The sequence below is a fragment of the Salmo salar genome, chromosome ssa21 (assembly GCF_905237065.1).
Source record: "Salmo salar chromosome ssa21, Ssal_v3.1, whole genome shotgun sequence".
NCBI lineage: Eukaryota > Metazoa > Chordata > Actinopteri > Salmoniformes > Salmonidae > Salmo > Salmo salar.
In genome coordinates this window covers 31,530,336-31,543,589 of record NC_059462.1, presented here as the reverse complement: position 1 = coordinate 31,543,589, position 13,254 = coordinate 31,530,336, and the positions used below count along the sequence as shown (strand labels likewise).

General features: G+C 45.0%; 1 protein-coding gene across 2 annotated transcripts in view; it reads right to left on the bottom strand.

Moving 5' to 3' along the window:
- The window catches only part of epha3 (eph receptor A3), a 140,064-nt gene that overhangs the window by 13,069 nt on the left and 113,741 nt on the right, over positions 1–13,254 (bottom strand). For both annotated transcript variants that reach the window (XM_045704677.1, XM_045704676.1), the window contains exons 12-15: positions 9,346–9,407; positions 8,296–8,505; positions 6,354–6,503; positions 5,226–5,419 (exon numbers count right to left, since the gene is read on the bottom strand). In XM_045704677.1, coding sequence (XP_045560633.1) covers positions 5,226–5,419; positions 6,354–6,503; positions 8,296–8,505; positions 9,346–9,407 — 616 coding nt within the window. The remainder of the gene's footprint in view (positions 1–5,225; positions 5,420–6,353; positions 6,504–8,295; positions 8,506–9,345; positions 9,408–13,254) is intronic.

The window sequence follows — 13,254 nt, the reverse complement described above, 5'->3', positions numbered from 1 at the left end:
ATTTATAGTCCATCTGGTCAGGGTAAACTAATTGGTAACGTTATGTATTTATAGTCCATCTGGTCAGGGTAACTAATGGTAACGTTATGTATTTATAGTCCATCTGGTCAGGGTAACTAATGGTAACGTTATGTATTTATAGTCCATCTGGTCAGGGTAAACTAATGGTAACGTTATGTATTTATAGTCCATCTGGTCAGGGTAACTAATGGTAACATTATGTATTTATAGTCCATCTGGTCAAGGTAACTAATTGGTAACGCTATGTATTTATAGTCCATCTGGTCAGGGTAAACTAATTGGTAACGTTATGTATTTATAGTCCATCTGGTCAGGGTAAACTAATTGGTAACGCTATGTATTTATAGTCCATCTGGTCAGGGTAACTAATTGGTAACGTTATGTATTTATAGTCCATCTGGTCAGGGTAACTAATTGGTAACGCTATGTATTTATAGTCCATCTGGTCAGGGTAACTAATGGTAGCGCTATGTATTTATAGTCCATCTGTGTGTCAGGAGAAAATGTGAATGTGATCAAATTTAGTTTATATTCAAAATTGGGCTGGCTATGCTGCCTATACGTTTTTAATAAAAAATGATTAACTGGAATTAATCAATCCACATAATAGCGATGACAGATGTGAGTAAATATTTTGTAAGGCCTACAGCTGCATAGGCCTGCATGATGCAAACATGCATAAAGCAAGCTGAGCCCTGTGAGTTCTATTGTCTATCAGTTTATCTGTGTCTGGGTAGTAGAAATCCCCATCCTAGTCTAGTCTAAATATCATTCATATGAGCAAGTATAAGGTTTCTGCAGTTTGACAGGGTTTTCATCCCCCCCAGGGCCAGGAGTTTTCTCAGGAGTTTTTTAAAACCATGTGACCTGATTTGGAAAAACTGGTCCTATCATAAACCTTTTTAAAACTGATGAATCACTGTCATACCTTATAGGGTCCAGCGTTTTCCTGGTTAGATTAACAGATAAGGAAAAACTCTGGACTTCAGGGGGTAAAAATTTCCCCACCGCTCTGGGACCTATGGTGCTACCAGTCTGACTGCTCTGGGACCTATGGTGCCACCAGTCTGACTGCTCTGGGACCTATGGTGCTACCAGTCTGACCGCTCTGGGACCTATGGTGCCACCAGTCTGACCGCTCTGGGACCTATGGTGCCACCAGTCTGACCGCTCTGGGACCTATGGTGCCACCAGTCTGACTGCTCTGGGACCTATGGTGCCACCAGTCTGACCGCTCTGGGACCTATGGTGCCACCAGTCTGACTGCTCTGGGACCTATGGTGCCACCAGTCTGACTGCTCTGGGACCTATGGTGCCACCAGTCTGACTGCTCTGGGACCTATGGTGCCACCAGTCTGACCGCTCTGGGACCTATGGTGCCACCAGTCTGACCGCTCTGGGACCTATGGTGCCACCAGTCTGACTGCTCTGGGACCTATGGTGCCACCAGTCTGACTGCTCTGGGACCTGTGGTGCCACCAGTCTGACCGCTCTGGGACCTATGGTGCCACCAGTCTGACCGCTCTGGGACCTATGGTGCCACCAGTCTGACTGCTCTGGGACCTATGGTGCCACCAGTCTGACTGCTCTGGGACCTATGGTGCTACCAGTCTGACTGCTCTGGGACCTATGGTGCCACCAGTCTGACTGCTCTGGGACCTATGGTGCCACCAGTCTGACTGCTCTGGGACCTATGGTGCCACCAGTCTGACTGCTCTGGGACCTATGGTGCCACCAGTCTGACCGCTCTGGGACCTATGGTGCCACCAGTCTGACCGCTCTGGGACCTATGGTGCCACCAGTCTGACTGCTCTGGGACCTATGGTGCCACCAGTCTGACTGCTCTGGGACCTATGGTGCTACCAGTCTGACTGCTCTGGGACCTATGGTGCCACCAGTCTGACTGCTCTGGGACCTGTGGTGCCACCAGTCTGACCGCTCTGGGACCTATGGTGCCACCAGTCTGACCGCTCTGGGACCTATGGTGCCACCAGTCTGACTGCTCTGGGACCTATGGTGCCACCAGTCTGACTGCTCTGGGACCTATGGTGCCACCAGTCTGACTGCTCTGGGACCTATGGTGCCACCAGTCTGACCGCTCTGGGACCTATGGTGCCACCAGTCTGACCGCTCTGGGACCTATGGTGCCACCAGTCTGACTGCTCTGGGACCTATGGTGCCACCAGTCTGACTGCTCTGGGACCTGTGGTGCCACCAGTCTGACTGCTCTGGGACCTATGGTGCCACCAGTCTGACCGCTCTGGGACCTATGGTGCCACCAGTCTGACTGCTCTGGGACCTATGGTGCCACCAGTCTGACTGCTCTGGGACCTATGGTGCTACCAGTCTGACTGCTCTGGGACCTATGGTGCCACCAGTCTGACTGCTCTGGGACCTATGGTGCTACCAGTCTGACTGCTCTGGGACCTAAGGTGCCACCAGTCTGACCGCTCTGGGACCTATGGTGCCACCAGTCTGACTGCTCTGGGACCTATGGTGCCACCAGTCTGACTGCTCTGGGACCTATGGTGCCACCAGTCTGACTGCTCTGGGACCTATGGTGCCACCAGTCTGACTGCTCTGGGACCTATGGTGCCACCAGTCTGACCGCTCTGGGACCTATGGTGCCACCAGTCTGACTGCTCTGGGACCTATGGTGCCACCAGTCTGACTGCTCTGGGACCTATGGTGCCACCAGTCTGACTGCTCTGGGACCTATGGTGCCACCAGTCTGCTTGCAGTTGTCAGTTATCATCAGGTATGTGGATGATCAGGGCTTTATTCAGGAACGTTTCTTGGGCTACTTTGATGTGTCAAGTGGGTAAGATGCGCAGTCTTGTGTTTGACTTTGTGAATTTTGAGATGTCTGAGTTTAACCTCTTGACGGTCGCCTAGCATTTTGAAAAAAAATTGTGCCCATTTTAAACGGCCTACTACTCAAACTCAGAAGCTAGGATATGCATATAATGAATACTTGTGGATAGAAAACACCCTAACGTTTCTAAAACTGTTTGAATGGTGTCTGTGAGTATAACAGAACTCATATGGCAGTCAAAACCCCGAGACAGATGGAAACAGGAAGTGGAATTCTGAATTGCGAACTCAACATCATCACGTTGCCTATTAATCACACCGTGAGCTATGGTTCATTGAGCACTTCATATTGCTTCCACTAGATGTCCCCAGTCTTTACAAAGTGATTTGAGTCTCCTACTGTGAAAACTGACAGAATGACACGCTGTGGAACGTGGTCACACGGAGAGGGCCATCACCATTATGACGCCGGCGCTTCTGGTTACCCTCCCCTTTCGAAGCGTTTATAAAGACAATGCAATCGTCCCCCTTGAATCTTATTGGAGTTCTGGTTGAAAAAGGCCCTAAAGATTTATGTTATACAACGTTTGACATGTTTGAATGAACCTAAATAAGAAAAAAATGCATTTTGTTGAAAGAGTAGCCCCGCGCACGTCGGAACTTTTGGTGCAGCCTTCAGAACGCGCTAACAACAACAAGCTAATGGAACATAAAGGATGAACTTTTTCGAACGAAAATACATTTGTTGTGGACCTGGGATTCCTGGAAGTGCCTAAGGATGAAGATAATCAAAGGTAAGGGATTATTGACAATAGTATACAAGACTAGATATGCGATTGTTCCAAGATGGCTAGCCTATTGCTATTGCTAGCCTATTATTCTGAGTATCGCATCCCCTTTTATCGCAAAGTGTGATTACCCAGTAAAGTTATTTTTAAATCTGGCATTACAGGTGCTTTCAAGAGATATTCATCTATAAATCTTAGAATGACAATATTACATTTTAAAAATGTTTTCGAATAGTAATTTAGTAAATTGTAGCGCTGTTTCATCGGATGCATTTGAGGGAAAATAGTTAGTCAACGTTACGCACCGATGTAAAATGCTGTTTTTATATATAAATATGAACTTTATCGAACAAAAGAATGCATGTACTTTGTAACATGATGTCCTAGGTGTGTCATCTGATGAAGATTGTCAAAGGTTAGTGCTGCATTTAGCTGTTTTTTGGTTATTTGTGATGCATGTGGTTGGTCGGAAAATGGCTATGTGGCTACTTTTACGATATACTCCTCTAACATAATCTAATGTTTTGCTTTTGCTGTAAAGCCTTTTTGAAATCGGACAACGTGGTTCGATTCAGGAGAGGTGTATCTATAAAACAATATAATTTAAAAAAAAAATGAAAAAAAAACAATTATTACATTTTGTTATGCTAATGGAGATAGGATTTTTTGCTGGATGTCCGTCCCGGAGGCCGCACAGGGGTTAACTTCATGGAGAAAGTTGTAGTTCATACCTACAATGGCACAGCTGTAATGGAATGGATCTGCTATTTGTATTTACAGTTAAGTCTCCTCCTGACTGTAGAGTCAATCACATACACAATCACATTATTACACATCAATGAATTTACTCCTTGCTTGGACTAACTCATTCTTAGCATTCTTAGTCTAACTGTGTAGGGTGTTTTTTTGATTCCCAGTCAAATCCTGTCCTGCACTGAAGTCAAGCCTCTGAACACCTCAACTCATGCCTCATACCCTCATTCAATCACTGCTGTGATCCCTTTCCAACACTGTGTAAGGAGCCCTCTCAATCCCATTCCCCATAATATTGTACTATAAATGTCTTTATTAAATACTTTAGGTTAAAATAATTATTCTTTGACCATTTTTGAAAGACACTTTGTGGTCTTCGTGTGTTCCGCGCCTATACCGTGGGTCTCCCATCCTCCTCATTTTTCAAGTCACCAGTAATATTGTAATAGGCCAGCAGAGAGGGAGTGTCTGACAGAAAGCGAGAGAAGGAAACACTAAAAGCGAGGGAGGGATAAACGAGTCCCAGGGTGGAGGACAGTGTTTCCTGTCGCTGCTGTCACTAACGAGCAGGATGTGCCGTGACCCACAATGCCTTGGGAGATGTGTGGGGAACGGATATGTCTGGTGTCCATCCGTGTTAAGCCAGGTGCGTGGGAGAGGAGCAGAGAAGAGCAGGTGTTGAGCGGATGAGAAAGATGTCACCATGTCTAACGCTTTATTAATACAACCGCATAAAGCTAGCTGTTCAGTTAAGATCTGTATAGTACCTGGATGAGATGTTGGCTGCCAGAGTTAGATTCAGAGGTCAGGGTTGAGAGCTTGAGGGTTAAATGTAGATGTGTATAGTACCTGGATGAGGTGTTGGCTGTGATCTTCAGGCTCCCAGGGTTGCGTATGAGTTTATCCAGGATGCTGACGATCTGTTCAAACTTGGGTCTGTTGTTCCTCTCCTTCTGCCAGCAGTCCAACATCAGCTGGTACAGAGCTGCAGGACAGTCCATAGGAGGAGGCAGTCTGTAGCCCTCATCCACCGCTTTGATCACCTGGAGGGAGGGAAAGAGAGAGAGATAGAGACACCAAATTGAGACTCTGCATGCAGAATTCTGCTCAAATATCCTCTGTGTACAATGTAAAACACCAAATAATACATGCAGAGCAGAATTAGGCCGATACCCGCTAATGATCAAAATCCAGAAAAGAGACGATAAATTCTACAACCACTTTAAAGGAAGCGATTCCCAAACCTTCCATAACAAAGCCATCACCTACAGAGAGATGAACCTGGAGAAGAATCCCCTAAGCAAGCTGGTCACCTGTTCACAAACACAATCAGACCCCACAGAGCCCCAGGACACATTGGAAAGAATTAACAAAAAAACAGAGCAAACTAGAATGCTTTTTGTCCCTAAACAGAGAGTACACAGTGGCAGAATACCTGATTTCCCTCAGATTACACAGACCCATAAAGAATTTGAAAACAAATCAAATTTTGATAAACTCCCATATCTATTGGGTGAAATACCACAGTGTGCCATCACAGCAGCAAGATGTGTGACATGTTGCCACAAGAAAAGGGCAACCAGTGAAGAACAAACACCATTGTAAATACAAACCATATTTCCTTGAACTTTTTGCACATTGTTACAAGACTATTTAGACATAATATGACATTTGAAATGTCTTTATTCTTTTGGAACTTTTGTGAGAATAATGTTTACTCTTCCTTTTATTGTTTATTTCACTTTAGTTTATTATTTATTTCACTTGCTTTGGCAATGTAAACATATGTTTCCATGCCAATAAAGCCCCCTTAAATCCCTCTCAGGTGACAATGCTGTATTTGTGTGTGTATATGTATTTCTGGTTCAGGCCATCAGACCATCAGGCGTCAGACTCAGTCTTCCACCTGGCCGCTCTACGCATCATTTCCCCCTAAGGAAGTTCATTAGGTCACTCTGGCGACGGTTGCATACTCACGTCCTGATTGGACATCTCCCAGTAAGGCCGCTCCCCATATGACATCACTTCCCAGAGCACGATACCGTAGCTCCAGGCATCGCTGGCCGAGGTGAACTTCCTGTAGGAGATGGCCTCTGGAGCTGTCCACCTGATAGGGATCTTACCTCCCTGAGAGAGAGAGAGAGAGAGAGAGAGAGAGAGAGAGAGAGAGAGAGAAATCACAATGAAAGTATTTTAACACCCATGCCCAGTCATCACATTTCTATTTATTCACAAACTCATCAAATAGTGAAAGCGATATGTGTGTAACTGTGATTCTATTGATGATGTACATTCATGATTTCAGGATTTGTTTTAGGTTAGGTTTGACATGAACATGGATATAAAGAGAGAGAAGGAGAGAGAGGAAGGACAAAGAGAGGGGTTTAGGTTGTGCCCTCAGCCTCCAGAACTACACGGCCTTGTTCCATTTGTTTCATCCCCACTGTGTTTCTTCCTGGGGGAGAAGGAAAAGGCAATAGAGGTAGAAAGAGAGGTAGAGAGGGAGCCTGTGGGCTGACCCTGTGTTTCTCCTGCTCAGTGTCTACCCTCAGGGGGCTGCTGGACTTACTCAAGGTTTGGCCTGCGTCAGGCCAGTGGAGGAGAGTAAAAGAAAAGAGCAGAGAGAAGAAAAGAGGAGAGGAGCCAAAGCTAACGGACCTCCTGGCCAAGTCACACAACTCCTGGCCAGCTCTCTCTAAACACAAAGCCCTCAGAAAACAAACCACTTCTGCCCTCACACACGCACGGAGGAGCACACACACACACATGCAAGCACGCAAACACACACACACAAATAAATCCACTTCTGCTCCCTTGAATCCCTGGTGAGTGTACATCAACACAGCCAGCCTCATGAAAAGAAGGATTATACCTATAATGACAGTAGAGTGAGACACCAGTGAGACACAGACAGACAGGAGGGGGCTCATGGAACAGCAGAGTGGTCTGACAGAAGAGGGAGGGAGAGAGAACGGCCTGCTGGGTCTGATACATTCATGTGACCGTTGAGTGTATGAGAACTCAGCTCTATTACTAGTGACACACTAGGGGAAGTCTATTAGCATATTTTAGGGAGTGAGTTTATGGGAGTGAAGTAATAGCTCTGTGAGTGTTTATTTAACATGGGGGTCTGAAGCTGTTATTACACAGAGTTTAGAGCCCTACATACTAATGTTAGGCCACAAGGTGACCACACACACACAGTATTGTATATAGATGGTGATAGGTTGGATAAACTAGGCTCAAAGGCTTCTTGATGTTGCTTATCTAGTATGTTTGTCATTCCTTTCCCATGATCCTTCAGGAGAACACAAACAAAAGGCTCATTGTGAATTTATGTTAGCGTTATCTCGCCCAGCTTTTATTTATGTACTGCTACCTCGCTCTGCACTGCTGCAAGGTCAGGAGTTTGTGTATGTGTGTGCCTATGTATGTGCCATATGAGGTGATTTGTCTCATTGACAGCATGTATTCAGTGATAGGGCTGGCGAGGGGGAGATAGATCAACAGAAAGAAGGGAGGGAGAGATAGAGAGAGGGAGACAATGCCCTTCTGTAGAAACCTGAGACAGAGGTCAGTCAGTTCAGCTATGTCTGACAGTGATAACCTTTCTCTCTGACCACAGCAACGTGTCCACTCACTGTTAGGCACCAGAGTTATGGACAGAGGTTGTTCTTACATGGCACCCCCCACCCCCTCCAATTTTTTCCAAAAAATCTAGTTCTGTCCTTGAGCTGTTCTTGTCTATTCATGTTCTGTATTATGTCATGTTTCATGTGGACCACAGGAAGAGTAGCTGCTGCTTTTGCAACAGCTAATGGGGATCCATTAATAAAATACCTAATAGTATCCTGTCTCTGTCAGAAACAACTATTAAACCCATCGTATGTCATTGATAAACCCGACCACCATGTCTTACCCGTGTGGTGTAAGCAGCCTCGGGGTCATCCTCCAGGACTCTGGACAGGCCGAAGTCAGACACCTTACACACCAGGTTGCTGTTCACCAGGATATTACGAGCGGCCAGGTCTCTGTGGACGTAACCCATGTCAGACAGGTACCTCATGCCCGACGCGATGCCACGCAGCATGCCCACCAACTGGATACCAGTAAACTGGGCATCATGTTTCTAGAAGGGGAAGGCAGAGGAGGAAGAGGGGGTGATGAGAGAGGAGGGGAGGGAGAGAAAGAGAGCAAAAGAGAGAGAAAGAGAGAGACAGAGATAGAATCAGTCACAGGTGGAATGTCATACCTCTAAAAACAGATGCCACTGGATTGAAAAACAGAATGAATATGACCTTTCTGTTTAAAGAAATACAGCGGAACATTCATATATCAACATCTAAACCAATTACATTAACCTTTTAGATCACCTCTGACATTAACCTGTTCATTTCAAGGTGGATTGTACAATCTCACAACCAAATAGGCCTGACAACATTATGCCAGAGCCTTTGACTAAATAGATGGTGTTTTCTAGGGCACTATATAAAGCCCAGACCACCTGGTAGAGACAAGCAGAGTCAGATCAAAGCTGCTACAGTCATATAGTCATGACACAAACATGAAGTACACTAATGTGGTGTGGAGGAGAGGGATGACGTGTGTGTGTGTGTGTGTGTGTGTTGTATGACAGTTCTCAGTGATAAAAGCCAGGCCACTCTACAACCAGAGGAAATAGCTGGAGAAGGTTGCAATTACTCCATTTTCCATCTGAAGGGATGCTGTGCAGACACACAGGCACATGTGGAAAACTGCTAAAACGGTACCTACACACACACTCCTGTCTGCTCATGTTGATTTAATGTTGTTCTGACGTTGGTTTGATGTTTTGTTTTGGCTAATTTCAGTAAGCCAGAGTTTCTGGTTAGTTAGAGTGGAATGCATGGCATAACTCCATAGGCCAGCGTAGAAAGCATTAAGGTAGTGTGAAGATAATTCATTTAGCTGTGTAATATTTTAAACTCACTTTCAGAAAGCTGTCCAAGGATCCATTCTCCATGTATTCAGTCACTATCATCACAGGTTTACCTGGAGAGAAGAGACAAATTTACCAGATTAGAGAATTATTCACATTTGGCAAAACACACACACACACACACACACACACACACACACACACACACACACACACACACACACACACACACACACACACACACACACACACACACACACACACACACACCACACACACACACACACACACACACACACACACACACCACACAGGCACACACCGACACACACGCACACACACTGGGTTCAGCAGTACTTCCTCCAGGCAGGATGAAAGGGCCCATGCAGGGCTGAGTGTACAGGTCCACTGGGTCACCTGTCAGAGTGGGACATCTTTATTCCAGCATCAGTAGAGAGTTACTATAAAACAGTAGTGTTATCATCTGGTTCTGATTCACTAGACCAGAGCAGATCACACCAGAGCAAACCAGACAAGAGCAAGGTTTAAAACAGATAGAAACAAGGGGGGAAATTACTTTAAATCAGTCGGGGTCAAATGTGTCACGACAGGTGTCACGACAGGTATGACTTTAAATCAGTCGGGGTCAAATGAACAGCACAGGTGTCACAACAGGTATGTGTCAGATGGAAATGTGTTCCCCTTTCATCCCTCCATCCCTCACTCTCTCTTTTACTTTCTCACTCTCTCTCTCCATCTATCGCTCTCCTGCACTCTCCCCATCCCTCTCTCCATCTCTCTCCATCCCCCTCTCCCTCTCTCTGTCACGCACATTGTAAATGTATCAAAGTAAAATTCCACATCTGGCAACGCAGAACTCATTTCCAGATCTGTCAGAGGTAGGGGGGTGATGGAACCTGCTGTAAAAAGAAACACATTTATAACCCTCGTTGGAAAAATAAACTTCAATTAATAAAACTGGCTCCCTCACAAACTGCTTGCAATTTAATGGTGAGTAAAACAAGACTAGGTGTGGTCAGAGCAGTGGTTCAACCTTACCACAACCAGCACCTTTCATTTTCTACTGCTGGAGTACCAGCACCACTTATAGAATACAGTGTCATCAATTACTATTTTTTATTTTATTTCACCTTTATTTAACCAGGTAGGCCAGTTGAAAACAAGTTCTCATTTACAACTGCGACCTGGCCAAGATAAAGCAAAGCAGTGCGACACAAACAACAACACAGAGTTACACATGGAATAAACAAACGTACAGTCAATAACACAATAGAAAAATCTATATACAGTGTGTGCAAATGAGGTAAGATTAGGAAGATAAGGCAATAAATAGGCCGTGGTGGCGAAATAATGACAATTTAGCAATAAACACTGGAGTGATAGATGTGCAGAAGATGAATGTGCAAGTAGAGATACTGGGGTGAAAAAGAGCAAAAAAAAAATGGGGATGAGGTAGTTGGATGGGCTATTTACAGATGGGCTATGTACAGGTGCAACGATCTGTAAGCTGCTTTGACAGCTGATGCTTAAAGTTAGTGAGGGAGATATGAGTCTCCAGCTTCAGTTATTTTTGCAATTCGTTCCAGTCATTGGCAGCAGAGAACTGGAAGGAAAGAAGGAATTGAAAGAACTGGCGGCCAATGACGGAATTGAAATATACCTGCTGGAGCGCGTGCTACGTGTGGGTGCTGCTATGGTGACCAGTGAGCTGAGATACCTAGCAAAGACTTATAGATGACCTGGAGCCAGTGGGTTAGGTGATGAATATGAAGCGAGGGCCAGCCAACGAGAGCATACAGGTCATAGTGGTGGGTAGTATATGGGGCTTTGGTGACAAAACGGATGACACTGTGATAGACTGCATCCAATTTGCTGAGTAGAGTGTGGGAGGCTATTTTGTAAATGACATCGCCGAAGTCAAGGATTGGTAGGATAGTCAGTTTGACGAGGGTAAGTTTGGCAGCATGAGTGAAGGATGTTTTGTTGCGAAATAGGAAGCCGATTCTAGATTTAATTTTGGATTGGAGATGCTTAATGTGAGTTTGGAAGGAGAGTTTACAGTCTAACCAGACACAAACCTTGGAACTGTAAAATGAAAGTGAGTGCAAACACATTTTTCATTACATCTCAAGCGCTAGATGTAGATTTCACAGTGTAGTGATAAGGGTCTGACTAACTGACAGTCCAACCTGTAACTCGTCTAGACAATAACAGCACCTCCATTAACATAAGAAAGACTGCTGGCACAAACACAGTCATAGACATCATTAAACACCCCCCTCTATAGAAAGTTGTGATGGATTGGCCCATTCACCTCACAGGACAGCCTTTATAGTTTCTGATAAAACAGACTCCCTAAACCTCCTCCGCTTTTTATCCTCTCCTTTGCTCCCCTCTCTCTCTCTGTGTGTGTGTGTGTGTGTGTGTGTGTGTGTGTGTGTGTGTGTGTGTGTGTGTGTGTGTGTGTGTGTGTGTGTGTGTGTGTGTGTGTGTGTGTGTGTGTGTGTGTGTGTGTGTGTGTGTGTGTCAGGGTTTCCTTTAGGAAAATGTGTCTCCGGACATTTGACCGGCAGCATTTTAATTTATTAGACATTTGAGAAATTGACCGGACCCATAGGCATTGGGTGTGTAACCTGATTAGGGCGTCCACCCACGGTGCTCAGAATGACAGAAATCTCATTTAGATGATGGTAATTCATACAGAACATGCAAGTCGAGGATGCAACGATGTGCGGTCCTTCATCCTGAATTCTGATGTGCACTTTGAAGATGTTAGAATAACTGTCCACATTTACTTTCCTCAGCCAACAAGATGAGTAACGAACAGCAACATCACTAGCCTATACCAATCTACTATCCCCCATAGTAGAAAAGTTGACCTATTCTATTGGTTAGCTTGTCGAGAAAGAAATAACCTATTCCAAACAGACTCTGGGACAGTTGTGGGACAACAGATCCCAAATTCTTAAAACCAGTAGGCCTAGGATACATATTTTTTCTTTCTCCAAAGCAATGAGTCTGATTGAACAGATCAGAACATTTACCTTAAAATGTTGATAAACTATTTTTTCTTCACATTATAAGCGCAGCAATAAGCACAACGCGCAAATGTTCGTTCCATAATGCAATTATTGGGAAAACACCATTGTCAAAGTGTGAGTGGTTTCATGTGACAGAGATGAAAATATCCGTTACAAATATAGAAAGAAGGGAGATCTAATTAAGCAATAAGGCACAAGTGGGTGTGGTATATGGTCAATATTCCACAGCTAAGAGCTGTTCTTATACATGATGAGAAGCAGGTACGGGGAGTTGGACACTTAATGCGGAACAGACAGGTAACAGGACAGGAACAACGTCAGCACACGGGTAACCAAGGACATATGACAACCAAAGACATGTGGCTCAGTTGGTAGAGCATGGTGTTTGCAACGCCGGGGTTGTGGGTTCAATTCCCACAGGGGGACCAGTACGGAATAAAAAATAAAATAAAAAATGTGTGCATTCACTACTGTAAGTCGCTCTGGATAAGAGTGTCTGCTAAATGACTAAAATGTAAATGTAATGCAGGGAACAGAGTGGGGAACCAGACAGATATAGGGAAGGTAATGACATCTTACATTTTAGTCATTTAGCAGACACTCTTATCCAGAGAGACTTACAGTAGTGAATGCATACATTTCATACGTTTAAAAAAAAAAAACGTACTGGCCCCCCGTGGGAATCGAACCCACAACCCTGGTGTTGCAAACACCATGCTCTACCAACTGAGCCACAACAGAGGTAACAGAAGTAACAGAGGTAACAATAACAGAGGTGATTGAGTCCAGGTGAGTCCAATAAATTGCTGATGCACGTGACAGGGGGAAGGCAGGTGTGCGTAATGATGATGGCAGGAGTGCGCAATGCTGGGGAGCCTGGCGCCCTCGAGCGCCAGGG